The 27,823-nt window shown below is 49.5% G+C and overlaps 1 protein-coding gene across 1 annotated transcript in view; it reads right to left on the bottom strand.

Annotated features, from left to right (window-relative positions):
• mapk8ip2 (mitogen-activated protein kinase 8 interacting protein 2) overlaps nt 1-27,823 on the bottom strand; it is a 104,206-nt gene that overhangs the window by 34,171 nt on the left and 42,212 nt on the right. The window contains exons 4-7 of the mRNA XM_068005303.1: nt 9,617-9,820; nt 9,018-9,093; nt 6,850-6,939; nt 1,027-3,822 (exon numbers count right to left, since the gene is read on the bottom strand). Coding sequence (XP_067861404.1) covers nt 1,027-3,822; nt 6,850-6,939; nt 9,018-9,093; nt 9,617-9,820 — 3,166 coding nt within the window. The remainder of the gene's footprint in view (nt 1-1,026; nt 3,823-6,849; nt 6,940-9,017; nt 9,094-9,616; nt 9,821-27,823) is intronic.

Genomic DNA, 27,823 nt, shown 5'->3' with positions numbered 1-27,823 from the left:
GGAATTTCTTCTCCCAGAGGGTCGTGAATCTTTGGAATTCTTTACCCCAAAAAGCTGTGGAGGCTGAGTCATTGAATACATTCAAGGCTGAGTTAGACAAATTTTTGATCAGCAAGGGAGACAAAGAGTATGGGGAAAAAGCAGGAAAGTGGAGTTGAGGTAAAAATCAGATCAGCCATGATCTCATTAAATGGCGGAGCAGGCTCGAGGGGCCGAATGGCCTACTCCTGCTCCTATCTCTTATGGTCTTATGGTTCTAATCGCCCATTAACGGGATGGTTTTTACTGTACTGCATAAAATGGACAACATCTTCATGAAGAAATGTTTTGTAAACCTCTTCTCCTTTCCCGATGTACACAGAATACATGAGAACATGAATCAAGGGATATGGGGATCGGGCGGGAAAGTGGAGTTGAGGTTGAAGATCAGCCATGATCTGATTGAATGGCGGAGCAGGCTCGAGGGGCCGAATGGCCTAATCCTGCTCCTATTTATTATGCTCTTATCCTGTAACATTTGTGCGTTACCATGACAATAATGGTAACACTGGTGATATTGATGCAAACGCAAGTTGTTATTGTTGTGAGGCTTATTTTGTCTCTCCTTTGCAAACATTAAAAGGTTTGGCAAACACTTTTTCATGGATGTGACCCTTTAAGTGTTTTTTAAACCCATATTCGTGTGTAATATTGGCTCCTGTCTTGCAGTGTACAGCCCAGTAACTAGTGGATTATCCAGGGGGCTGCATTCTCTCTCTCTCTGGCTCAGCAGACTATTCCCACTGAAATGGAAGGGATATGTCCATGATTACAAGGGATTTTCCATGAATCTGTGCCCACAGTATGGAATCCTCAGCAATGACATTACACAAATGAGCTCAAAAATCGTAGCTCAAAGATTTAAATGGCATATCTGCAAAATTATGCTAATTAGTGACACAGGCTATCAATATGGAAACCCTGAAAGCCTGTGGATGTGCCACCCAGTGCATGCCTGGACTTATAATGTGGTGGATCATAGCTCACTGGAAGATCGAGAAGTGCTGTTGACGAAAACATTGAGGAATTTCTTGGAAAATTGTGTGTCGGCCTCAGGCGATGAATCCTCCGAGGAATTCTCAGCGTCCTGTCTCCCCGTGCAGTCCCCGAACTCATTGTCCATCTCCAGCTCGTAGTTGTCGCACAGTGTCGAGATCTCACTGTCGTCGCTCAAGATGGACGTGCAGCGTTTCAAACTGACAAGCTCCAAAGTGGTGTTCTCATCTACCACCAGGGTGTACTTAATAGAATCGTAGGCCAGGGACTGGTCCAGCTGCTTGCCGACTTCCATGTGTAATGGGGGCAGTTCCTTCAGGCTGAAAGGTCCATTAGTCGGGTCACTAAAGGATATGGGTATTTTGGGGCTTGCATTAAACGTTGGAGAAGGTGGGCTCGAGCATCTGCTGGTAGAATCGGTCTCGTCACTGATTGGCGTGGATTTCATCTGCACCTCCGAGGCCAGCGCTCGAGAATATTTACTCAGTTCAGTTAACTTATCTTCTAGAATAAACGCAGTTTCCAGCTCTTCACTGAAACTTGGAGATCCTGTGTCACGAACTGGCTTCATCGCTTGAAGGGGTTCCACTGACTCTTCGTATTTGAAGCTCAGAGTGGAGCTTGGAACTGTGGCCTGCATGGCTGCTTTGTAGTCCCATTCATTTGTGCGATTATTCTTAAAATCCATATTTAGCTCTGCTTCTGCTTCACCGGAGCCAACTTTTGTTGGAGTAAATGTCACATTATAACTGTCTCCTGTCATGGCCGTGTCATCGGGTGGGTTACTCAAAGCCAGGTAGAGGGTGGGCTGTTTATTGGCTGGAGTTGGCTCTAGCCCAGGTTCCTTGACTATTGCCTCTTTTCCTTTCACTTCATCTCCTGAGCACATTAAGTCACCAAAATCATGGTTGCTGTCCATTATCTCAACGTCTAATTCAGGATGGGAAAGGTCTGCGTTTTCAGAGCCTTCCTGACCTGAGTTGATTGGGTGGCCTGGAGTGCGCAGTAGCTCACTGCCACTGACTGGCTCGATCTCAATGTCAGAGCATGAGGAAATGGTCTCACTGAATGAGTTAGTCTGCAGCCAACACTCGTCTTTGATGGTGTGGGAGCCTTGTGAGATCATTGTGTTGACCATGTTACTGAGCAGCCAAGGAGAGTCAGAGCCTTCACTCAGGTCAAGGTCTGAGTCATGATCAGAACATGTAGACTCAGAATCATTACTCAGTTCATCATCACTGTTCTCTTCTGCATTCTCTTGTGCTTGTGTTTTAGGGCTTGGAGCTCGAGATAGTGCATGATTTGGTGCAATATCAAGATATGTTGGCCTGGTGGTACCTTCACTGTTACTGTCTGGTTTGAACTCTGGAGTTTGTGGTGAAGTAACCTGGTCTTTAGCTTGGTCAGGATCTTGCAAAGACCCAGCCATAGCCTTGGGAAGTTGGTCAGTTATTAGCTCCGACTTCAAGTCTCTGGCAGAAATATCTGAATTGGTTTTGCCCACAGCAGAAAAGAATCTCCCTCTATGCCCACTGTTGAGGTCCCATTCGGTCATCGGTTCCAGAGAATCGACACTGGTATTATTAGCCACCTTTACCGAGTACAATCGATCTTTGACATTCGCAGTACTGATTTCTCCTTCCCAGTCAATCTCAGGATCAGAGTTGGGTGAGCTTGCTTCCTCGATTGAGTTGGTTAGGTGCGATGATCTACCACTGCTGCTCTCACTGGTAAGGTCTAACTCTGTCTCAGAGATGGAAGAAATCATGTTGCATGCAGCACTGTTTTCACATGGAAGTCTCTCTTCCAGTTCTTCCAATTCTGAGTCAGAACCAGACGAACCACCGTCCTCACTTTGGTATAACTGGATGAATTTCTTGCTGCTTTTACTGGTGAGGTCTGCCACGATGCCTGGGTCAGAGGAAGGAGATGCTGTATCGCTGTTGGAACTAGATGGCTGCACGTAGTCATCCGCAGTCACCTGTCTGATGTCATCGCGATCCAACTCTGACGCCACGTTGGGAGGAAAAGAATCCACTGCAGTGGCAGCAGCGGACTTCAAACTGGTTCTCTCGAGGACAGGTAGCACAGAAGTCGTTGGCTCTGAGTGTGGTCTGTGCATCTTACTCGCAAGCTCAACCCCAAACTCTAGTTCTAGCTCTGCATCAGACACCGGAGTACAGGAACCATTGCTGAGGTTAGATGATGATAAGCATTTACTGTCGGCAGCAAAGCTGTGATCAGGTTCAGCCTCAGTGTTCATCCCTAGTTCAGAGGCTAGTGTGTACGTTTCACTGGATCTATTACCAGAACAAGAATGTCCCTTGGAGCTACTGCTGGTCAGGTCATGTTCTAACTCTGTGTCTGAGCTTTGTGACGTGATATTGTCTGCAGGCTTAGTTGGATGTACATTGCCATCGTGACCAGCTTCCATTCCTGGGAAAGAGCTGGTCGACTTTCTATGAAAACCAAAAGACCCTGTCGGAGAGAGACAGTGTTTAGCGAGTTCTTTGTTTGCATGCAATGATGGACATGGCAATGATGGCGGCACAACATTCATATTATGATCCTCTATCAGCTGGTCAGCCTTGCTGTTACCGTATTCCAGAGTATCCCGACGATTCCCCTCAAAGTCGTACAGCAGGGGTTTCAGAGGTGACTGGGTTGTTGCGGAATCCGTGTGTTTCAGTGGTGATCCGTTGCCATGCCCAGAGTTTGGGGCAGTTGTGCACCAGCCAGCGGGGTGGACACTGTCCTGGACACACTGATGTGGAGGGGTTAGATGACCTGTAATGAAAAGTGAATTTCCATTAAAAGAAAGAACTTAAATTTCTAGAGCATCTTTCACAACCTCAGGGCATCTCAAAGCACTTTACAGCCAATGAAGTACTTTTTGAAGTGTAGTCACTGTTGTAATGTAGGGAAACGCGGCAGCCAATTTGTGCACAGCAAGATCCCACAAACAGCAATGTGATAATGACCAGATAATCAGTTTTAGTGATGTTGGTTGAGGGATAAATATTGGCCAGGACACCGGGGAGAACTCCTCTGCTCTTCGAATAATGCTGTGGGATCTTTTACATCCACCTGAGAGGGCAGACCAGGCCTCGGTTTAACGACTCATCAGAAAGACAGCACCTCTGAGAGTGCAGCACTCCCTCAGTACTACACTGGGAGTGTCAGCCTGGATTACGGGCTCGAGTCTCTGGAGTGGGACTCAAAACCACGACCCAGAGTTACCACTGAGCCAAGCCTGACGCCCAAAAGAAAAAAGATGCTTTTATTGATCAATTCTCAGAAAATTCTGAAAGCACTTCAGGTAAAATGGTTTACTTTGAATTGTATAGACGTGTTGCGTTGTCAAACACAGTAGTCATTTTGCAGAAAGCAGGATCCCGCAAACAGCTTGTTTTCTTCTTGCTGCTGCTGGTTGAAGAAGGAATATTGACCGAGGCACCAAGGAAGCCTCCTGCTCTGCTCCAATAATGCCATGAGATCTTTAACATCAACCTGAACAGGTAAATATTTGGTCCAAAAGAGTGACAGTAGTAAGGATGCTGCAAAAGCTGAATTTATTTGGTTACAGATGAGGAATAGGAAGGGAAATATCAGGTAGAAATTTGTCTGGGCCCATTTCCAATAGAGCTTTGGACATTTTTCCGGCAGCCTTGCAGTGCAGACATAGCCCTGCAAACTTGGTCATTTTTGCCCCTATTTTCTGTCTGGAAAACGGGCTCAATGAGAGCTGTGCCATGGTATTTGCAAGAGTGTGGTATTGGGAATGAATGGGTACATGAGAAGGAGGTGGAGCAATTAGAGAGGATAACGACAGACAAGCAAGGCGGGCTGCAAAATTGGTGGGAGCTCAAAGTGTAAAAGGCACCAGGCCTGGACGGCAGGTATCCAAGTATGATGGGGGAAGTCAGAGAGGGAATAGATGCTCTAAGCACAATCTTTCAAACATCTACCAATATGGAAGTTACGCCAGAGCACTGGAGTGTTGGCAATAGAACAGCTCCGTTCAAAATGGTGAAAGGGATAAAGCAGGTAACCAGAGGCCAGTAAGTCCAATTAACATCAGATTGGGTAATCTCCCACAGGTCATAACATACGATAAAATTAACACTCACCTAGAAAGACATGGGTTAATTAAGGACAGAGCCCATGGATTTGAAAAAGGTTCATCGTATCTGACAAATTTAATCGAGTTCTTTGAGGAAAAAAACAGAGATTTGATGAGGAAATGCAGGAAAAACCAATCCACCAACTCTCTGGAGTTGCAAAACTGTTTTTTTTTGGAGCTTTCTCCCCACTCCCCTGAAGGTTCTGACTCTCTCCCCCCTCCCCTGAAGGTTCTGACTCTCTCCCCCCTCCCCTGAAGGTTCTGACTCTCTCCCCCCTCCCCTGAAGGTGCTGACTCTCTCCCCCCTCCCCTGAAGGTTCTGACTCTCTCCCCCCTCCCCTGAAGGTGCTGACTCTCTCCCCCCCCTCCCCTGAAGGTTCTGACTCTCTCCCCCCTCCCCTGAAGGTGCTGACTCTCTCCCCCCTCCCCTGAAGGTGCTGACTCTCTCCCCCTCCCCTGAAGGTTCTGACTCTCTCCCCCCTCCCCTGAAGGTGCTGACTCTCTCCCCCCTCCCCTGAAGGTGCTGACTCTCTCCCCCCTCCCCTGAAGGTGCTGACTCTCTCCCCCCTCCCCTTAAGGTGCTGACTCTCTCCCCCCTCCCCTGAAGGTGCTGACTCTCTCTCCCCTCCCCTGAAGGTGCTGACTCTCTCCCCCCTCCCCTGAAGGTGCTGACTCTCTCCCCCCCTCCCCCAAAGGTGCTGACTCTCTCCCCACTCCCCCTGAAGGCTCTGACTCTCTCCCCCCTCCCCTGAAGGTGCTGACTCTCTCCCCCCCCTCCCCTGAAGGTGCTGACTCTCTCCCCCCTCCCCTGAAGGTGCTGACTCTCTCCCCCCTCCCCCAAAGGTGCTGACTTTCTCCCCACTCCCCCTGAAGGCTCTGACTCTCTCCCCCCTCCCCTGAAGGTGCTGACTCTCTCCCCCCCCTCCCCTGAAGGTGCTGACTCTCTCCCCCCTCCCCTGAAGGTGCTGACTCTCTCCCCCCTCCCCCAAAGGTGCTGACTCTCTCCCCCCCCCCTGAAGGCTCTGACTCTCTCCCCCCCCCCTGAAGGCTCTGACTCTCTCCCCCCTCCCCCAAAGGTGCTGACTCTCTCCCCACTCCCCCTGAAGGCTCTGACTCTCTCCCCCCTCCCCTGAAGGTGCTGACTCTCTCCCCCCCCTCCCCTGAAGGTGCTGACTCTCTCCCCCCTCCCCTGAAGGTTCTGACTCTCTCCCCCCTCCCCTGAAGGTGCTGACTCTCTCCCCCCCCTCCCCTGAAGGTGCTGACTCTCTCCCCCCCCTCCCCTGAAGGTGCTGACTCTCTCCCCCCCCTCCCCTGAAGGTGCTGACTCTCTCCCCCCTCCCCTGAAGGTTCTGACTCTCTCCCCCTCCCCTGAAGGTTCTGACTCTCTCTCCCCTCCCCTGAAGGTGCTGACAATTCATCTGTCACAGCTCTCTGAGTGCAGTTACTAAGTCGTGTGGACTGAGTTGAAACTGCTGGAAACTCATTTCTGGTCGGATTCTTGCAACTGGGAGAAAGATACTTTTACGTCTTCAGTCCGAGCTCGATTCAAACTGAGGTCCCAGAAGTGTACGAAGGTGTTGAAACCCATTGTACACTAGGCCCTGACAATGCTTTTAACGTGTTTGCCCGGTTGGTGGAATGGGACATCACACCGCAGAGCAGCAGGATTTGGGTTCATGCCAGAGATTCACCAGTGATCTCAACTGTGCCATACGGTGAAATCACCAAGAACGAGCGAGGTGTTCCGGGCAGTGGGGGAGGAAAGATGTGGCTCTTGGAGACTGAAAGAGATCAAAGAACTGAGGGAAAAGTTGCATCTTAATCCGGGTGAACCTTGGGCCTTAAGGACAAGTCCAGACGTTCTGTGTTTGTGACTTAAGCTGCTAATGTTGAGGTGAGCAGTTCACTTCCCAGAACTTTCTCCGTGATATTGACCTCTTTGGATGATGTGTGAGGATGGGGATGCAATGGAGTGCTCCCTCCCTCTTACCCCTCACCGATGACCATCCTGGGGGAAAACAGCTTCATAGAAACATAGAAACATAGAAAATATGAGCAAGAGTCGGCCATTCAGCCCTTCGGGCCTGCTCCACCATTCAAAATGATCATGGCTGATTGTCTAACTCAGTACCCTGTTCCCGCTTTTTCCCCATATCCCTTGATCCCTTTAGCATAAAGAAATATATCGATCTCCTTCTTGAATACATCTAATGACTTGGCCTCCACTGCCTTCTGTGGTAGAGAATTCCACAGGTTCACCACCCTCTGAGTGAAGAAATTTCTCCTCATCTCGGTTCTAAATGGCATACCCCGTATCCTGAGACTGTGACCCCTGGTTTTGGACTCCCCATCCATCGGGAACATCCTCCCTGCATCTTGTCTGTCTAGTCCTGTTAGAATTTTATATGTTTCGATGAGGTCACCTCTCATTCTTCTAAACTCTAGTGAATATAGGCCTAGTCGACCCAATCTCTCCTCATACGTCAGTCCTGCCATCCCAGGAATCAGTCTGGTAAACCTTCGTTGCACTCCCTCCATGACAAGGACATCCTTCCTCAGATAAGGAGACCAAAACTGCACACAATACTCCAGATGTGGTCTCACCAAGGCCCTGTATAACTGCAGTAAGACATCCCTGCTCCTGTACTCAAATCCTCTTGCAATGAAGGCCAACATACCATTCGCCTTCCTAACTGCTTGCTGCACCTGAATGCTCACTTTCAACGACTGGTGTACAAGGTCACCCAGGTCTCATTGCACCTCTCCTTTTCCCAATCTATCACCATTCAGATAATAATCTGTTTTTCTGTTTTTACAACCAAAGTGGATAACCTCACATTTATCCACGTTATACTGCATCTGCCATGTTCTTGCCCACTCACCCAACTTGTCTAAATCACATTGCAGCCTCTTTGCATCCTCCTCACAGCTCACATTCCACCCCAGCTTTGTGTCGTTTACAAACTTGGAAATGTTACATTTAGTTCCCTCATCCAAATCATTGATATATATTGTGAATAGCTGGGGCCCAAGCACTGATCCCTGCGGTACCCCACTAGTCACTGCCTGCCACCCGGAAAAAGACCCGTTTATTCCCACTCTCTCTTTCCTGTCTGTCAACCAATTCTCAATCCATGCCAGTATATTCCCCCCAATCCCATGTGCTTTAATTTTGCACACTAACCTCTTGTGTGGGACCTTATCAAAAGCCTTCTGAAAATCCAAGTACACCACATCCACTGGTTCTCCCCTATCTATTCTACTAGTTACATCCTCAAAAAACTCCAGTAGATTTGTTAAGCATGATTTCCCATTCATAAACCCATGCTGACTTTGTCCAATCCCGTTAATGCCTTCCAAGTATTCTGTTATCACATCTTTTACAATAGACTCGAGCATTTTCACCACGACTGATCTCAGGCTAACTGGTCTGTAATTCCCTGTTTTTTCTCTCCCTCCTTTTTTAAATAGTGGGGTTACATTTGCCACCCTCCAATCTGTAGGAACTGTTCCAGAGTCTATAGAATTTTGGAAGATGATCCCCAATACATCCACTATTTCCAGGGCCACTTCCTTTATTACTCTGGGATGTAGATTATCGGGCCCTGGGGATTTGTCAGCCTTTAGCCCCATTAATTTCCCTAGCACAATTTTTTTTTACTAATACTGATTTCCTTCAGTTCCTCCCTCTCACTAGACCCTTGGTTCCCTAACATTTCTGGCAGGTTATTTGTGTCCTCCTTTGTGAAGACAGAACCAAAGTATGTGTTTAATTGTTCTGCCATTGCTTTGCTCCCCATTATAATTTCCCCCATTTCCGGCTGTAAGGGTCCTACATTCGAAACAGGTTGGTACTCACCACTAGAGGAATGGAGCAGTGTCTCCTGCCAGCTAGCTTTCCTGGGAGAGAAACTGCCATTGTTATTGAGAGAATCCTGGAAAAAGAAGAACAGGAACCAGGGTGAAGATCGTGGGCACCTCCACGACGACCTAAACACAGATCTGTGCGAGATACCAGCCACCCTCTGGTACCTGGCCCAAGGTAACCCCACATTCTTCATGTTTGAGCCTAGACAGTGACCACTGGCAGGCAATTTGGCCATGGCAGCATTGCCACCAAGCACACTTTCTAAGAAGGGTCGGGGGAAGGTCACTGGTTGGTGATGAGAAGTGGGAACCCTGGCTGATATTTTACTCCCTTCCCCAATCCAAGTGCCCTGAATCCAGTTGTAACGCCTCACCTTAAATCAGCTAACTTCACAGAGAGAGAGGTAGAACCTGGGGCTCCATGACTCAGTAGCACACCAACTGGGTCATTTAGTGCACCCCTCAGCCATCAGGGAACAGGTTTACAGTGTCTGTGATAGCTGATGGTTCCCAATATCTCACAATGCTGTTTTGAGTGAAAGATCTTCCCCTTTCTCCGCCATGTTTCACTTGTGAGTTCTTTGCACCGACCTGTGAGTGGGAGAGTGGAGTGGTGAGGTTTAAGGTGGTAGGTCGGTTCTGCTGGCCGGTTGTGGCAGAGGGTGAGGGCAGCATCTCTGTTTCATCCATGTCGTCTGTGTCGTCAATCATTTCAAACTCCTGCAGATCATCCTGGAAGGAGCAGACCTCAGTCACAGCCTGTGGCGCTCCCTTCACATCTAGCATCAAACAGTCCTAGAGAGGGGGGCACAGCAGAGAACACTTATTAGAACATGGGGGCACTGAGAAACCAGAAAACAGGGTACTGAGAAACCCAACACAGGGGGACTGAGAAACCAGAACACAGGGGAACTGAGAAACCAGAACACAGGGGAACTGAGAAACCAGAACACAGGGGAACTGAGAAACCAGAACACAGGGGAACTGAGAAACCCAACACAGGGGGACTGAGAAACCAGAACACAGGGGAACTGAGAAACCAGAACACAGGGGAACTGAGAAACCAGAACACAGGGGAACTGAGAAACCAGAACACAGGGGAACTGAGAAACCCAACACAGGGGGACTGAGAAACCAGAATACAGGGGAACTGAGAAACCAGAACACAGGGGAACTGAGAAACCCAACACAGGGAGACTGAGAAACCAGAACACAGGGGAACTGAGAAACCAGAACACAGGGGAACTGAGAAACCCAACACAGGGGGACTGAGAAACCAGAACACAGGGGGGCTGAGAAACCAGAACACAGGGGAACTGAGAAACCAGAACACAGGGGGACTGAGAAAACAGAACACAGGGGGACTGAGAAACCAGAACACAGGGGAACTGAGAAACCAGAACACAGGGGAACTGAGAAACCCAACACAGGGGAACTGAGAAACCAGAACACAGGGGGACTGAGAAACCACAACATAGGGGGACTGAGAAACCAGAACACAGGGGAACTGAGAAACCAGAACACAGGGAACTGAGAAACCAGAACACAGGTACTGACATTCCCAACACAAGGGAATCATGAAACCAGAAGACAAGGTTCTGAGAAACCTAAAACAGGGTATTGAGAAACCAGAACACAAGGTACTGAGAAACCCAACACAGGGGAACTGAGAAACCAGAATACAGGGGAACTGAGAAACCAGAATACAGGGGAACTGAGAAACCAGAATACAGGGGAACTGAGAAACCAGAATACAGGGGAACTGAGAAACCAGAATACAGGGGGACTGAGAAACTAGAACACAGGGGAACTGAGAAACCAGAACACAGGGGAACTGAGAAACCAGAACACAGGGGAACTGAGAAACCAGAACACAGGGGAACTGAGAAACCAGAACACAGGGGAACTGAGAAACCAGAATACAGGGGAACTGAGAAACCACAACATAGGGAGACTGAGAAACCAGAACACAGGGGAACTGAGAAACCACAACATAGGGAGACTGAGAAACCAGAACACAGGGGAACTGAGAAACCAGAATACAGGGGAACTGAGAAACCACAACATAGGGGGACTGAGAAACCAGAACACAGGGGGACTGAGAAACCAGAACACAGGGGAACTGAGAAACCAGAATACAGGGGAACTGAGAAACCAGAATACAGGGGAACTGAGAAACCAGAATACAGGGGAACTGAGAAACCAGAATACAGGGGAGAACATTGCAGAAGCCCTAACTAATCTTCCAAAGTTCTCTCGATTCAGGATCTGTCCCTCTAGATTGGAAAATTGCACAAGTCACTCCGCTATTTAAGAAAGGTGAGAGGGGGAAACCAGCGAATTATAGACCAGTTAGCCTAACATCTGTTGTCGGGAAATTACTGGAGTCTATAATTAAGGATGGAGGGACTGAACACCTTGAAAATTTTCAGCTGATCAGAGAGAGCCAGCATGGATTTGTAAAGTGTCGGTCATGCCTGATGAACCTGACTGAATTTTTTTTGATGAGGTTACTAAAGTAATGGACAGGGGAATGTCTATGGATGTTGTTTCTATGGACTTCCAGAAGGCATTCGATAAAGTCCCTCATAAGAGACTGTTAGCTAAAGTTGAAGCTCATGGAATTGAGGGCAAATTAAAAACCTGGTTAGGAAATTGGCTGAGCAGCATAAACCAGAGTAGGGATAATGGGCCGGAACTCAATTTGGCAGGATGTAACTAGTGGTGTCCCACAGGGAGCTGTGTTGGGGTCTCAGCTATTCACTGTATTTATTAACGACTTAGATGACGGGATAGAGAGCCACATATCCAAATTGCTGATGACACAAAGATAGGCAGCATTGTAAGCAGTGTAGATGGAAGCATAAAATTACAGAGAGATATTAATAGATTAAGTGAATGGGCAAAAATGTAGAAAGTGGATTTCATTGTAAGCAAGTGTGAGGTCACCCACTTTGGACCTAAAAAGGATAGATCAGAGTACTTTCTAAATGGTGAAAAGCACGAAACAGTGGAGATCCAAAGAGACTTAGGGGTCCATGTACGTAGATCATTAAAATGTCATGGACAGGTACAGAAAATAATCAAAAAGGCTAATGGAATGCTGGCCTTTATATCTAGAGGACCAGAATACAAGGGGGCAGAAGTTATGCTGCAGCTATACAAAACCCTGGTTAGACCAGACCAGGAGTACTGTGAGCAGTTCTGGGCCCCGCACCGAGGAAGGATATATCGGCCTTGAGGGGAGTGCAGCGTAAATTTACTCGAATGATACCTGGACTCCAAGGGTTCAATTACGAGGAGAGATCACACAAACTAGGGTTGTATTCCTTGGAATTTAGAAGATTAAGGGGTGATTTGATCAAAGTTTTCAAGATATTAAGGGGAACTGATAGGGTAGATAGAGAGAAACTATTTCTGCTGGTTGGGGAGTCTAGGACTAGGAGACACAGTCTGAAAATTAGAGCCAGGACTTTCAGGAGTGAAGTTAGGAAACATTTCTACACACAAAGGGTGGTAGAAGTTTGGAACTCTCTTCCGCAAACGGCAGTTGATGCTAGTTCAATTGTTAATTTTAAATCTGAGATTGATAGATTTTTGTTAACCAAAGGTAGTAAGGGATGGTAAAAAGTCAAAAACTGTGGATGCCCAAAGGGACTTCGGGGTTCAGGTACATAGATCATTGAAGTGTCATGAACAGGTGCAGAAAATAATCAAGAAGGCTAATGGAATGCTGGCCTTTATATCTAGAGGACTGGAGTACAAGGGGGCAGAAGTTATGCTGCAGCTATACAAAACCCTGGTTAGACCGCACCTGGAGTACTGTGAGCAGTTCTGGGCACCGCACCTTCGGAAGGACATATTGGCCTTGGAGGGAGTGCAGCGTAGGTTTACAAGAATGATACCCGGACTTCAAGGGTTAAGTTACGAGGAGAGATTACACAAATTGGGATTGTATTCTCTGGAGTTTCGAAGGTTAAGGGGTGATCTGATCGAAGTTTATAAGATATTAAGGGGAACGGATAGGGTGGATAGAGAGAAACTATTTCCGCTGGTTGGGGATTCTAGGAGTAGGGGGCACAGTCTAAAAATTAGAGCCAGACCTTTCAGGAGCGAGATTAGAAAACATTTCTACACACAAAGGGTGGTAGAAGTTTGGAACTCTCTTCCACAAACGGCAATTGATACTAGCTCAATTGCTAAATTTAAATCTGAGATAGATAGCTTTTTGGCAATCAAAGGTATTAAGCGATATGGGCCAAAGGCAGGTATATGGAGTTAGATCACAGATCAGCCATGATCTTATCAAATGGCGGAGCAGGCACGAGGGGCTGAATGGCCTACTCCTGTTCCTATGTTCCTATGTTCCTATATGGGGCTAAGGTGGGTATGTGGAGTTAGGTCACAGATCAGCCATGATCTCAATGAATGGCTCGAGGGGCTGAACGGCCTCCTCCTGTTCCTATCTTCCTATGTTCCGAGAAACCAGAACACGGGGTTACAGAAATCAGAATTTTGAGCTCTCAAAAAGCTGGAGGAGGTTGCAGTGGTCGGGTAGATTCTGGCTTTGGAGCAATTTGTAAAGAAGGATAAGGATTGTAAAGTCACTATTTTTGGGGATGGGGAGGCAGTGGAGGTTAGTGAGGGGGGAGTGAGTGGGACTTCGCGCAGGATGGGATGTGGCAGCAGAGTTGTGGATGAGTTGGAGATTCTGTACGGGGGAGAATGGGACAGCAGAGAGGAGCGTTACAGAAGTTAAGCCCGGAAGTGACACACCTCTCGGCAGCTTGCCGATTGGGTAAATGGGAAATTTGATGGACAGCTGCGACTTAAAGGCAGTCTGCAATCTCTTAAAGGGGAGGTGCGCTTTTCAATGCTGGTTAGCAGAAAGTGACTTTCTGAAGCAGAAGGCAGCATAACTGTGATCAGGGCCGCTCAGATTCTCTGGTGCAGCTGTGAAGATGTTCGTGGATGAAGTGAGCAGCCCTACCCTCTGATGATGATGGGTGCCCAGACAGATGAGTCAGTAGCAATGAAGAGAGGTGGCAGAGCAAGTCAATTCCACAGCTTTGTTCCCAGGAACTGGCTGCAGGGCAGGAAGAAATGTAATGACCTCGCCAGGACAGGCAAGGTAAGGCTCTTCTTCACATCACTTTTGCTGTCTGTGTAGCCCTGCACTACTCCACATCAGCCCCAGAACTATCAACCCTTCCCTCCCCTGCTTCCCATGCCTCTCCTCCAATCACAATGGGACACTTCACTGCACCTCCTTTCTGCTGGCACTCACACCCCCATGGCCTCCGACTGCCCTCGTGACTAATTCCCTTTCTTGGCTTCACTTTCTGCTTCTTTCATCATGCACACTTACGCTCAGCTGCCTCAGACATCTTCAAAACCCTTCAATAGGGCACACACTAACCCACTGCCATTCTTTTTGCAGGAGAAGGTGGCACACAACAGGAGGGAAAGTACGAGAAGAATTTAGAAGAACAAAATTCTTAGAGGGCTTGACAGGGTAGAATCATAGAATCAAAGAAAGGTTACAGCATGGAAGGAGGCCATTTGGCCCATCAAGTCCATGGCGGCTCTATGCAAGAGCAATCCACCGGGTCCCACTCCCCCGCCCTATCCCCGTAGCCCTGCAAATTTTTTCCTTTCAAGTTCTTATCCAGTTCCCTTTTGAAACCCATGATTGAATCTGCCTCCACCACCCCCTCGGGCAGTGTATTCCAGATCCTAAACACTCGCTGTGTAAAAAAGTTTTTCCTCATGTCACCTTTGGTTCTTTTGTCAATCACCTTAAATCTGTGTCCTCTGGTTTTTGACCCTTCCGCCAATGGGAACAGTTTCTCTCTATCTACTCTGTCTGGACCCTTCATGATTTTGAATATCTCATCAAATCTCCTCACAACCATCTCTGTTCCAAGGGGAATAACCCCAGCTTCTCCAGTCTATCCACGTAACTAAAGTCCCTCATCCCTGGAAACATTGCCGGAAATCTCTTCTGCACCCTCTCTAAGGCCTTCACATCTTTCCTAAAGTGCAGAACTGGACACAATACTCCAATTGTGGCCGAACCAGTGTTTTATAAAGGTTCATCATGACTTCTATACTTTTGTACTCTGTGCCTCTATTTATAAAGCCCAGAATCCCGTATGCTTTTTTAACCCCTGCCATCTTCAATGATTTGTGTAAATATACCCCCAGATCTTTCTGTTCCTGTACCCCTTTTAGAATTGTGCCCTCTAGTTTATATTGCCTCTCGTTCTTCCTACCGAAATGTATCACCTCGCATTTTTCTGCATTAAATTTCATCTGCCACGTGTCCGCCCATTCCACCAGCCTGTCTATATCCTCTTGAAGTCTATCACTATCCTCCTCACTGTTCACTACCCTTCCAAGTTATGTGTCAGCCGCAAATTTTGAAATTGTGCCCTGTACACCCAAGTCCAAATCATTAATATATATTAAGAAAAGCAGTGGTCCCAGCACCGACCCCTGGGGAACACCACTGTACACCACCCTCCAGTCCGAAAAACAACCGTTCACCACTACTCTCTGTTTCCTGTCACTTCGCCAATTCTGTATCCATGTTGCTACTGCCCCCTTTATTCCATGGGCCGCAATCTTGATGACAAGCCTATTATGCGGCACTTTATCAAACGCCTTTGAAAGTCCATGTACACTACATCAATCGCATTGCCCTCATCGACCTTCTCAGTTACCTCATCAAAAAACTCTATCAAATTAGTTAAACACTATTTGCCTTTAACAAATCCGTACTGGCTTTCCCTAATCAATCCACACTCGTCCAAGTGACTGTTAATTCTGACCCGGATTATCGTTTCTAAAAGTTTCCCCACCACCGAGGTTAAACTAACTGGCCTGTAGTTGCTGGGTTTATCCTTACACCTTTTTTGAACAAGGGTGTAACATTTGCAATTCTCCAGTCCTCTGGCACCACCCCCGTATCTACGGATGTTTGGAAGATTATGGCCAGTACCTCCGCAATTTCCCCCCCTTACTTCCCTCAGCAACCTAGGATGCATCCCATCCGGACTGGGTGAGTTATCTATTTTAAGTACAGCTAGCCTTTCTAGTACCTACTCTCTATCAATTTTTAGCCCATCCAGTATCTTAACTATATCTTGCTTTACTGAGACTCTGGCAGCATCTTCTTCCTTGGTAAAGATAGATGCAAAGTACTCATTTAGTACCTCGGCCATGCCCTCTGCCTCCATGAGTAGATCTCCTTTATGGTCACTAATCGGCCCCACCCCTCCTCTTACTATCTGTTTACTGTTTACATGCCTATAGAAGACTTCTGGATTCCCTTTTATGTTGGTCACCAGTCTATTCTCATTATCTCTCTTTGCCCTCTGATTTCTTTTTTCACTTCCCCTCTGAACTTTCTATATTCTGCCTGGTTCTCACTTGTTTTATCCACCTGACATCTGTCATATGCCCCCTTTTTTCTGCTTCATCTTTCTCTCTATCTCTTTTGTCATCCAGGGAGCTCTGGCTTTAGTTGCCCTACCTTTCCCCCTCGTGGGAATGTACCCAGACTGTACCTGAACCATCTCCTCTTCAAAGACCGCCCAATGTTCAATTACAGTTTTGCCTGCCAATCTTTGATTCCAATTTACCCGGGCCAGATCAGTTCTCATTCCAGTGAAATTGGCCCTCCTCCAATTGAGTATTTTTACTTTAGAGTGGTCCATGTCCATTTTAGATGCTGAGAGGTTGTTTCCCTTGGCTGGAGAGTCTAGAACTGGGGGTGATAGACTCGCGATAAGGGATTGGCCATTTAGGACCGAGATAAGGAGGAATTTCTTGACACAGAAGGTGGTGAATCTTTGGAATTCTCTACCCCAGAGGGCTGTGGATGCTCAGTCGTTGAGTATATTCAAGACTGAGATCAAAAGATTTTTGGATACTGAGGGAATCAAGGGATATGGGGATAGGGCGGGAAAGTGGAGTTGAGGGAGGAGATCAGCCATGATCTGATTGAATGGCGGAGCAGGCTCGAGGGGCCGTATGGCCTACTCCTGCTCCTATTCCTTATGTTCTAAGAGAAGGTTCTGCCTCTATTCTGAAACTACTGGTGGAGGTGGCCATCAGCATCATTGGCAGAGAGAAGGCACACGCCATTGCAAATGGCCAGGCACAGCAACAACAACAACAACTTGCATTTATCTCGCACCTGTAATGTAGTAAAATGTCCCAAGGTGCTTCACAGGAGCGATTATCAAACAAAATCTGACACTGAGCCACATAAGGAGATATTAGGCCAGGTGACCAAAAGCTTGATCAAAAAGGTAGGTTTTAATGAGCGTCTTAAAGGAGGAGAGAGAGGTAGAGAGGTTTAGGGAGGGAATTCCAGAGCTTAGGACCTAGGCAGCTGAAGGCACGGCCGCCAATGGTGGAGCGAAGAAAATCAGGAATGCCAAGAGGCCAGAATTGGAGGAGTGCAAAGATCTCGGAGGGTGGTAGGGCTGGAGGAGGTTACAGAGATCTCGGAGGGTGGTAGGGCTGGAGGAGGTTACAGAAATCTCAGAGGGTGGTAGGGCTGGAGGAGGTTACAGAGATCTCGGAGGGTGGTAGGGCTGGAGGAGGTTACAGAGATCTCGGAGGGTGGTAGGGCTGGAGGAGGTTACAGAGATGGGGATACAGAGATAGACATCATGTTGTTTGGACGTCTTCGTTTCCTTCTCACTGTATATTAACGCTCTTATTCACACATGTGCACTCCTGCCGCCCGTGATCGCTGCCTCCCTTCCCCCACCACTGTCCTGTTCTACAAAGGAGACTAAAAAATAAATAACTGACAATACTGGGCCTCGTCTGGCCCTGGCTCCTGTTCCCGGGGGGGTGGGCCGGGGCGGGGCACAGGGTCGGGGGGAGGGGTCGGGGCGCGGGGTCGGGGGATGGGGTCGGGGGTGGGCCGGGGCGGGGCGCGGGGTCGGGGGATGGGGTCGGGGGGTGGGCCGGGGCGGGGCGCGGGGTCGGGGGATGGGGTCGGGGGTTGGGCCGGGGCGGGGCGCGGGGTCGGGGGATGGGGTCGGGGGTTGGGCCGGGGCGGGGCGCGGGGTCGGGGGATGGGGTCGGGGGGTGGGCCGGGGCGGGGCGCGGGGTCGGGGGATGGGGTCGGGGGTGGGCCGGGGCGGGGCGCGGGGTCGGGGGATGGGGTCGGGGGGGTGGGCCGGGGCGGGGCACAGGGTCGGGGGATGGGAAACCTCCACTTCTCCCCCTGTTCAGGCCTCAGGTTAAAATCATAGATGACGTCATCAGAGCAGGTGTCCTTGCCATCCGCAATTTAAAAATTGCAGCTGGCCAGATGGGGGCGGGGTAACTCACCCGCCCCATTTTAACTCCTCCATTGTTAAAATCAAGGCCTTTTTTTGCCTTCTCTTTAATTTAATAATTTCTGTGGGAGAATCCTTATGGTTTGCGCGTGGGTTCCAGACACTCTTTCCTTCACGGATTCTTGGTCTTCAAACTCTCCTCATATTTGTTTAGTCGAAGACATGTGGCACAGGCCATAGATCCAAAGGCTTGTTCTTCTTGCCTTAGCGTTAGGCCTTTGTATAAGGCTGTAAAATGAAAATCCTTCTTGAAATGTTTCTGTACCGGGTGATGCTGTAATGGCTGATCTCCAGTGTCAGTCAACATTAACATCAATGTTACTCTTTGGGCGGATGCAGTTTATTGGAGGATGGAAGGACCTGGGCCAGATGTTGGATGTGAATACTAATGATTGTTGAGCTGACGCTCTCTTCAATCAGCTGCTGTTGAAGAGCTCTGGCTGTAGACAGGTGCTGGAGTCCTCCCACTTCCTCACTACCATCAGTCTCCTCTCCCTCATCATACTGGAGGCCTCCAATGGTTTGCTCATTGAAGGCTCTAGTTGACCCATGGAGCTGATTGTAGTGTAGGTCAGTGGGTGTTCCTGAGAGGAGTCAGGAGCCAAGTATACAGGGGCTAGCCCTTGTCCCCATGCAGCCAGCCTCTCACTCGCTGTGCAGGGCCAAAGAGCGGGGGGAATGGAGGATTGGCGCAGTGTAAAAGCACTATGGCAGCTGCCAGGAGAGTGGCACAGACCGACATGACCTGCTGCTGAGGATATCACATACCAGCGACATATTAATGCTATGGAAACCCTTGCGATTCGTGAAGGCAGCGGGCTCATGTGAAGGAGACTGCAGGATGACGTGGGAGCAGTCAACGGGGCCCTGGGCTTGGAGGAAGCCTGCAATCTCTGGGAACCCCACTGCCTGAACCTGCTGTTTCCAGATGTCCATTGGGGAAAGTGATAGAATCATAGAATCATAGAAGTTACAACATGGAAACAGGCCCTTCGGCCCAACATGTCCATGTCGCCCAGTTTATACCACTAAGCTAGTCCCAATTGCCTGCACTTGGCCCATATCCCTCTATACCCATCTTACCCATGTAACTGTCCAAATGCTTTTTAAAAGACAAAATTTAACCGCCTCTACTACTGCCTCTGGCAGCTCGTTCCAGACACTCACCACCCTTTGAGTGAAAAAATTGCCCCTCTGGACCCTTTTGTATCTCTCCCCTCTCACCTTAAATCTATGCCCCCTCGTTATAGACTCCCCTACCTTTGGGAAAAGATTTTGACTATCGACCTTATCTATGCCCCTCATTATTTTATAGACTTCTATAAGATCACCCCTTAACCTCCTACTCTCCAGGGAAAAAAGTCCCAGTCTGTCTAACCTCTCCCTGTAAGTCAAACCATCAAGTCCCGGTAGCATCCTAGTAAATCTTTTCTGCACTCTTTCTAGTTTAATAATATCCTTTCTATAATAGGGTGACCAGAACTGTACACAGTACTCCAAGTGTGGCCTCACCAATGCCCTGTACAACTTCAACAAGACATCCCAACTCCTGCATTCAATGTTCTGACCAATGAAACCAAGCATGCCGAATGCCTTCTTCACCACCCTATCCACCTGTGACTCCACTTTCAAGGAGCTATGAATCTGTACTCCTAGATCTCTTTGTTCTATAACTCTCCCCAATGCCCTACCATTAACGGAGTAGGTCCTGGCCCGATTCGATCCACCAAAATGCATCACCTCACATTTATCTAAATTAAACTCCATCTGCCATTCATCGGCCCACTGGCCCAATTGATCAAGATCCCGTTGCAATCCCAGATAACCTTCTTCACTGTCCACAATGCCACCAATCTTGGTGTCATCTGCAAGCTTACTAACCATGCCTCCTAAATTCTCATCCAAATCATTAATATAAATAACAAATAACAGCGGACCCAGCACCGATCCCTGAGGCACACCGCTGGACACAGGCATCCAGTTTGAAAAACAACCCTCCACAACCACCCTCTGTCTTCTGTCGTCAAGCCAATTTTGTATCCAATTGGCTACCTCACCTTGGATCCCATGAGATTTAACCTTATGTAACAACCTACCATGCGGTACCTTGTCAAATGCTTTGCTGAAGTCCATGTAGACCACGTCTACTGCACAGCCCTCATCTATCTTCTTGGTTACCCCTTCAAAAAACTCAATCAAATTCGTGAGACATGATTTTCCTCTCACAAAACCATGCTGACTGTTCCTAATCAGTCCCTGCCTCTCCAAATGCCTGTAGATCCTGTCCCTCAGAATACCCTCTAACAACTTACCCACTACAGATGTCAGGCTCACTGGTCTGTAGTTCCCAGGCTTTTCCCTGCCGCCCTTCTTAAACAAAGGCACAACATTTGCTACCCTCCAATCTTCAGGCACCTCACCTGTAGCGGTGGATGATTCAAATATCTCTGCTAGGGGACCCGCAATTTCCTCCCTAACCTCCCATAACGTCCTGGGATACATTTCATCAGGTCCCGGAGATTTATCTACCTTGATGCGCGTTAAGACTTCCAGCACCTCCCTCTCTGTAATATGTACACTCCTCAAGACATCACTATTTATTTCCCCAAGTTCCCTAACATCCATGCCTTTCTCAACCGTAAATACCGATGTGAAATATTCATTCAGGATCTCACCCATTTCTTGTGGTTCCGCACATAGATGACCTTGTTGATCCTTAAGAGGCCCTACTCTCTCCCTAGTTACCCTTTTGCCCTTTATGTATTTGTAGAAGCTCTTTGGATTCGCCTTTGCCTGATCTGCCAAAGCAATCTCATATCCCCTTTTTGCCCTCCTGATTTCTCTCTTAACTCTACTCCGGCAATCTCTATACTCTTCAAGGGATCCACTTGATCCCAGCTGCCTATGCATGTCATATGCCTCCTTCTTCTTTTTGACTAGTGCCTCAAAGTGTTTGCTCTAAAAATCAAGGCACCTTGGATCAACTAGAGCCTTCACTGAGTAGACCATTGGACGCATCCAGTATGATGAGGGAGAGGACACTGATGGTGGTGGAGATGGTGAGGAAGTGGGAGGACTCCAGGACCTGCTTAATGTGAGCATGGACTGCAGGCTGTCTGATGTTACTGATATCCCCTGTGGAGCCTGGAAGGAGCTGGAGGCAGAGTGTGAGGGCTGCAGTGACCTTGACTACAACAGGCCGCGCTGCGCTCGCTGTGTCAGTGTGTCGCAGGTCTTGTGGCAGGAGGCAGCGTAACTCTGTGACAGACTCCCTGGAGAAACGCAGCCTTCTCTGCACTGCTCCTCAGGGAACTGTAGCTATGTGGCCCTGGGCCTGTACACTCTGTTGGGAGGGCTAAGTGTTCCTGCCTTCCTTGCTCGAGTCTCCCTGCAGGTGCAGCTCAGTTTGCTCCTTAAAAAAAAATCACAATTTAAAAACAAGTAAAAATGTCTCCCAGTGTTCTGTCTGACAACGTCAGAATATCCACTCAGATATCACTGGAAATGGCCGCAGCATGACTTGTGGTGCCCATAGTTTGTGGGCGGGGCGAGGAACTGGTGACAGCAATGGAGTCATGGTCATTGGACCCTAATTTGCTTCTGTTCATTCGGGCCCCCTGCCTGGATCTGCTGGGAGTTGCTTAAATCGAAGTTGGCCCGAAAATCGGAATGAGCGGACCCCCAGTGGGATTGGTGATCTTGTTCTCCACGCGATTCCTATCTTGCTCCCTGTACTTTCCAACCTGACTCTCCAGGAATTGGTCGTCGCGCCTCACCTACATCCTTGGAGTGAGCGGCCAGCACTGGTCGCGTCTCCACAGGCTGCTCACTCCAGGAGAAAACTGGATTTCAGACCGCCTGCCCCTCCGGCAGCCTTCGGGTGAGATCCGGGAGGGGGCGGTTAGAGTGGGCAACTGGGGGGGGGTGGGGAGCAATCGCAGGATTGGATTCGGGGGGCGATCAGAAGACTGGGGAGTCGGGGGGGGGGGGGGGCGGTGATCGGACGACTGGGGAGTCGGGGGGGGGGCTCTCCTGCTGATTCTGGCTCCATGGAAAGGTTAAACTTATCGTTAGTTGCCGGCCGCTGACTAATCCTGAGCTGATTGGATTATCGGTGAGTAATTTTGTAGAGTTCCTTCAACATTAACATGTGCGAGGGACCGAATGCCTGTTTTATGTGGCTGCATGGGATGCTTAAAAAAATGGGCCTGACGAATTTAGCAGTGGGCCCAATGCCAGTGCAGATTGAGCCCAATGTCCCACTGCTAAATTGGTATCGGTTGCACCCATTTTACACCCGAAAAACGGGAGCAACGCAAAGCAACTTCTACCCCTTCCTCTCCTCCTAGGCTCCAAGTCCCCCATCCTACACACTCGCCCTCCTCCCCACTTCCTCACTGCGTGGAGATAAAGACCCAATGCATCGTCTCCTAATCAAACTCATTTACTCTCAGGGCCTCTGGCCTGTCCTCCTCACCTCCCTCAGCCTTTCTTTCCCCCGCCTTCCACAAGCTTGGCGGCACCAAATCTTCAGATTCTTCAATTTACAAAAGCGGGTTTGAGTTAAGGCTGAGTCTGAGGACGGAGTCACTATTCTGCACTCAGGTCCATGGATGATGGACTCGGAAGGAACCCTGTCCCTTTAAACAACAGTAAAATGCCTGGACCGTATAATAAATCTTTATTCCGATTACACTGAGGGAATCGATGAGCTGAGTCAGCACTGGCCCAGGAAACTCAATCTTCTTGGCCTGGTACCCAAGCTCCGGAGGGACCTCTCATGTTTCACTAATGAGTCCCACAGTCCTTGAATAATTCAGTAAAATCTGCTTATGGCCTGGGTAATGGGCTAACGAAGCAGGGGGGGGGGGGGGAGGGGGAGAGAAGCCTGTCAGTGTCAGCCACAGAGAGACACTTTCATCAACCCCAACCAAACGTCAGACAAGACAGGGCACTTCCTAGACAACTATCAATTAACCAATGTTTAATTTTGAGTTTTAATTTAATTTCCCTTTGCATCTGCTCGCACCAATCCTCAGGTGAGAGGGAGGTGGGAGAGATGGGAGGGTCTGCTGCCAGGCCGTGGCCAGCTCGGCTGCTAAGGGTGGGTGTGTGTGAGTAGAGTGATTCCTTCTGAACTCCTGTCCGACCCTGTACAGGGCCCCTTCCCCACTTCTAATTCTCATCAGACATGTGGAACAATTTACATTGATAAACTGAGGTACAGTCCCCACCCCTTAAAATGTCCACCTTTAAAACGGGTACTGGCTTACATCAGCCAAAAAGCGAAAACCGCGAGCCATTTTCAGTGACGTCAGTTTCCGAGTTGCCGGTCACAGGGTCTTTGGTGCTCCGTTTATTTCGGGCGGAAACAGCTGGAGGCCAGTGTTTTACTGGAAAGAACAGCAATAACTGATGGCAACGCTGCAGATTATGGGCGCTCCCAACCTCCTGTGACTAACTGTTTACTTTTCTATCACCCTGAGGAAGCTATACCTGTCCAAACTGGACCCGCTCATGGCCAACTCTGCCAGCTGGGACTGGGAGTGGGATTGAGAGTTGGGACTGGGAGTTGGAGTGGGAGCTGGGAGTTGGGACTGGGAGTGGGAGTTGGGAGTTGGGACTGGGACTGAGAGCTGGGGGTTGGGACTGGGAGCTGGGAGTGGGAGTTGGGAGTTGGGACTGGGACTGAGAGCTGGGGGTTGGGACTGGGAGCTGGGAGTGGGAGTTGGAGTGGGAGCTGGGAGTTGGGACTGGGAGTGGGAGTTGGGAGTTGGGACTGGGACTGAGAGCTGGGGGTTGGGACTGAGACTGAGAGCTGGGAGTTGGGACTGGGAGCTGGGAGTGGGAGTTGGGAGTTGGGAGTTGGGACTGAGACTGAGAGCTGGGAGTTGGGACTGGGAGCTGGGAGTGGGAGTTGGGAGTTGGGAGTTGGGACTGAGAGCTGGGAGTTGGGACTGGGAGCTGGGACTGGGAGTGGGAGTTGGGAGTTGGGACTGAGAGCTGGGAGTTGGGATTGGGAGCTGGGAGCTGGGAGTTGGGACTGGGAGCTAGGAGTTGGGACTGAGACTGGGAGCTGGGAGTTGGGACTGAGACTGAGAGCTGGGAGTTGGGATTGGGAGTTGGGACTGAGAGCTGGGAGTTGGGACTGGGAGCTGGGACTGGGACTGGGAGTTGGGAGTTGGGACTGAGACTGAGAGCTGGGAGTTGGGAGCTGGGAGCTGGGAGTGGGAGTTGGGAGCTGGGACTGGGAGTGGGAGTTGGGAGTTGGGAGTTGGGACTGAGAGCTGGGAGTTGGGATTGGGAGCTGGGAGCTGGGAGTTGGGACTGGGAGTTGGGACTGAGAGCTGGGAGTTGGGACTGGGAGCTGGGACTGGGAGTGGGAGTTGGGAGTTGGGACTGAGACTGAGAGCTGGGAGTTGGGATTGGGAGCTGGGATCTGGGAGTTGGGATTGGGAGCTGGGAGTTGGGACTGAGAGCTGGGAGTTGGGACTAAGACTGGGAGCTGGGAGTTGGGACTGAGACTGGGAGCTGGGAGTTGGGATTGGGAGCTGGGAGCTGGGGGTTGGGACTGAGACTGAGAGCTGGGAGTTGGGACTGGGAGCTGGGAGTTGGGACTGAGACTGGGAGCTGGGAGTTGGGACTGAGACTGAGAGCTGGGAGTTGGGATTGGGAGTTGGGACTGAGAGCTGGGAGTTGGGACTGAGACTGGGAACTGGGAGCTGGGAGTTGGGATTGGGAGCTGGGAGCTGGGAGTTGGGACTGGGAGCTGGGAGTGGGAGTTGGGAGTTGGGAGTTGGGACTGAGAGCTGGGAGTTGGGACTGGGAGCTGGGACTGGGAGTGGGAGTTGGGAGTTGGGAGTTGGGACTGAGAGCTGGGAGTTGGGATTGGGAGCTGGGAGCTGGGAGTTGGGACAGGGAGCTGGGAGTTGGGACTGAGACTGGGAGCTGGGAGTTGGGACTGAGACTGAGAGCTGGGAGTTGGGATTGAGAGTTGGGACTGAGAGCTGGGAGTTGGGACTGAGACTGGGAGCTGGGAGCTGGGAGTTGGGATTGGGAGCTGGGAGCTGGGAGTTGGGACTGAGACTGAGAGCTGGGAGTTGGGACTGGGAGCTGGGAGTTGGGACTGAAACTGGGAGCTGGGAGTTGGGATTGGGAGCTGGGAGCTGGGAGTTGGGACTGAGACTGAGAGCTGGGAGTTGGGACTGGGAGCTGGGAGTTGGGACTGAAACTGGGAGCTGGGAGTTGGGACTGAGACTGAGAGCTAGGAGTTGGGATTGGGAGTTGGGACTGAGATCTGGGAGTTGGGACTGAGAGCTGGGAGTTGGGAGTTGAGATTGGGAGTTGGGACTGGGAGCTGGGAGTTGGGAGTTGAGATTGGGAGTTGGGACTGGGAGCTGGGAGCTGGGAGTTGGGACTAAGACTGAGAGCTGGGAGTTGAGACTGGGATTGAGAGCTGGGAGCTGAGAGCTGGGAGTTGGGATTGGGAGTTGGGACTGAGAGCTGGGACTGGGAGCTGGGAGTTGGGATTGGGAGTTGGGACTGAGAGCTGGGACTGGGGGCTGGGAGTTGGGATTGGGAGTTGGGACTGAGACTGAGAGCTGGGAGTTGGGACTGAGACTGAGAGCTGCGAGTTGGGACTGGGAGCTGGGATTTGGGAGTTGGGACGAGGACTGAGACTGGGCATTATCAGCTGGCTGCCCATATTGGTTCGCCTTGTTCACAAGTTTTATTGAAGCTGAAACTATCTGTGGATAACAGCCGCTGATATCATTTCAAGCTGGAGATGACATTGTTTTACAGCAAGGTATTTGACGGAGAATGACTGCACTGGACTTTAACTGTTTGACGATAAACTCCACCGATTGGAGTGCTCAGCACATACAAGCAGGCAATGGCTGTTGTACCGGATATCGGGTACAGTGAGCAGATCGATTCCGCACGAGCGTGCCCACTATAAACGGTGAGGACTGTAACAGGAGCGATTGCTCTTTGTTCATTTTTTCCTTCAATGCTGCTGACCAGCTGCCATTTGGGTATCAGCCATGGCTCAGTGAGCAGCACTCTCACCCCTGACTCAATGCAGAGCATGGGTTCAAATCCCACTCCAGAGACTTGAACATGTGATCTAGACTGACACTCACAATACTGAGGGAGTGCTGCACTGTTGGAGGTGCTGTCTTTTGGTTGAGATGTCTTCTGGTCTGCCCTCACATCTCATGGCACTATTCAAAAGAAAGAGCAGGGATTCCCCAGTGCCCTGGCCAATATTTATCTCTCTATTAACATCACTAAAAACAGGCTATCTGGTCATTTATTGCATTGCTGTTTGTGGGATCTTGCTGAATGGAAATTGGCTGCTGTATTTCCTACATTACAACACTGACTGTACTTCAAAACTACTTCATTGGCTGTAAAGCACTTTGGGATGTCCTGAAGTCATGAAAGGTGCTATAGAAATGTACCTTCTTTCTTTTTACTGGGCTTCAACATCTGGAACAGGGGTTTAAATCTAGCACCAGTGATGGTATTAAAGTGGTCTGTGTCTGCTGGCCTGAAGAGTCCAGTGTAGAGGGAGCTTTACTCTGTCTCTAACCCTGTACCTGCCCTGGGAGTGTTTGATGGGACAGTGTAGAGGGAGCTTTACTCTGTATCTAACCCGTGCTGTACCTGCACTGGTAGTGTTTGATGGGACAGTGTAGAGGGAGCTTTACTCTGTATCTAACCCGTGCTGTACCTGCCCTGAGAGTGTTTGATGGGACAGTGAAGAGGGAGCTTTACTCTGTATCTAACCCGTGCTGTACCTGCCCTGGGAGTGTTTGATGGGACAGTGTAGAGGGAGCTTTACTCTGTATCTAACCCGTGCTGTACCTGCCCTGGGAGTGTTTGATGGGACAGTGTAGAGGGAGCTTTACTCTGTATACAGTCATAGAGTCATAGAGTTATACAGCACGGATAGAGGCCCTTCGGCCCATCGTGTCCGCGCCGGCCATCAAGCCCTGTCTACTCTAATCCCATATTCCAGCATTTGGTCCGTAGCCTTGTATGCTATGGCATTTCAAGTGCTCATCCAAATGCTTCTTGAATGTTGTGAGGGTTCCTGCCTCCACAACCCTTTCAGGCAGTGAGTTCCAGACTCCAACCACCCTCTGGGTGAAAAAGTTCTTTCTCAAATCCCCTCTAAACCTCCCGCCTTTTACCTTGAATCTATGTCCCCTTGTTATGGAACCCTCAACGAAGGGAAAAAGCTCCTTAGTATCCATCCTATCTGTGCCCCTCATAATTTTGTACACCTCAATCATGTCCCCCCTCAGCCTCCTCTGCTCCAATGAAAACAAACCCAATCTTCCCAGTCTCTCTTCATAGCTGAAGCGCTCCAGCCCTGGTAACATCCTGGTGAATCTCCTCTGCACCCTCTCCAAAGCGATCACAT

This window comes from Heptranchias perlo, chromosome 24, assembly GCF_035084215.1.
Source record: "Heptranchias perlo isolate sHepPer1 chromosome 24, sHepPer1.hap1, whole genome shotgun sequence".
In the NCBI taxonomy this organism is placed as follows: domain Eukaryota; kingdom Metazoa; phylum Chordata; class Chondrichthyes; order Hexanchiformes; family Hexanchidae; genus Heptranchias; species Heptranchias perlo.
This window is presented reverse-complemented; position numbering and strand designations above follow the sequence as displayed.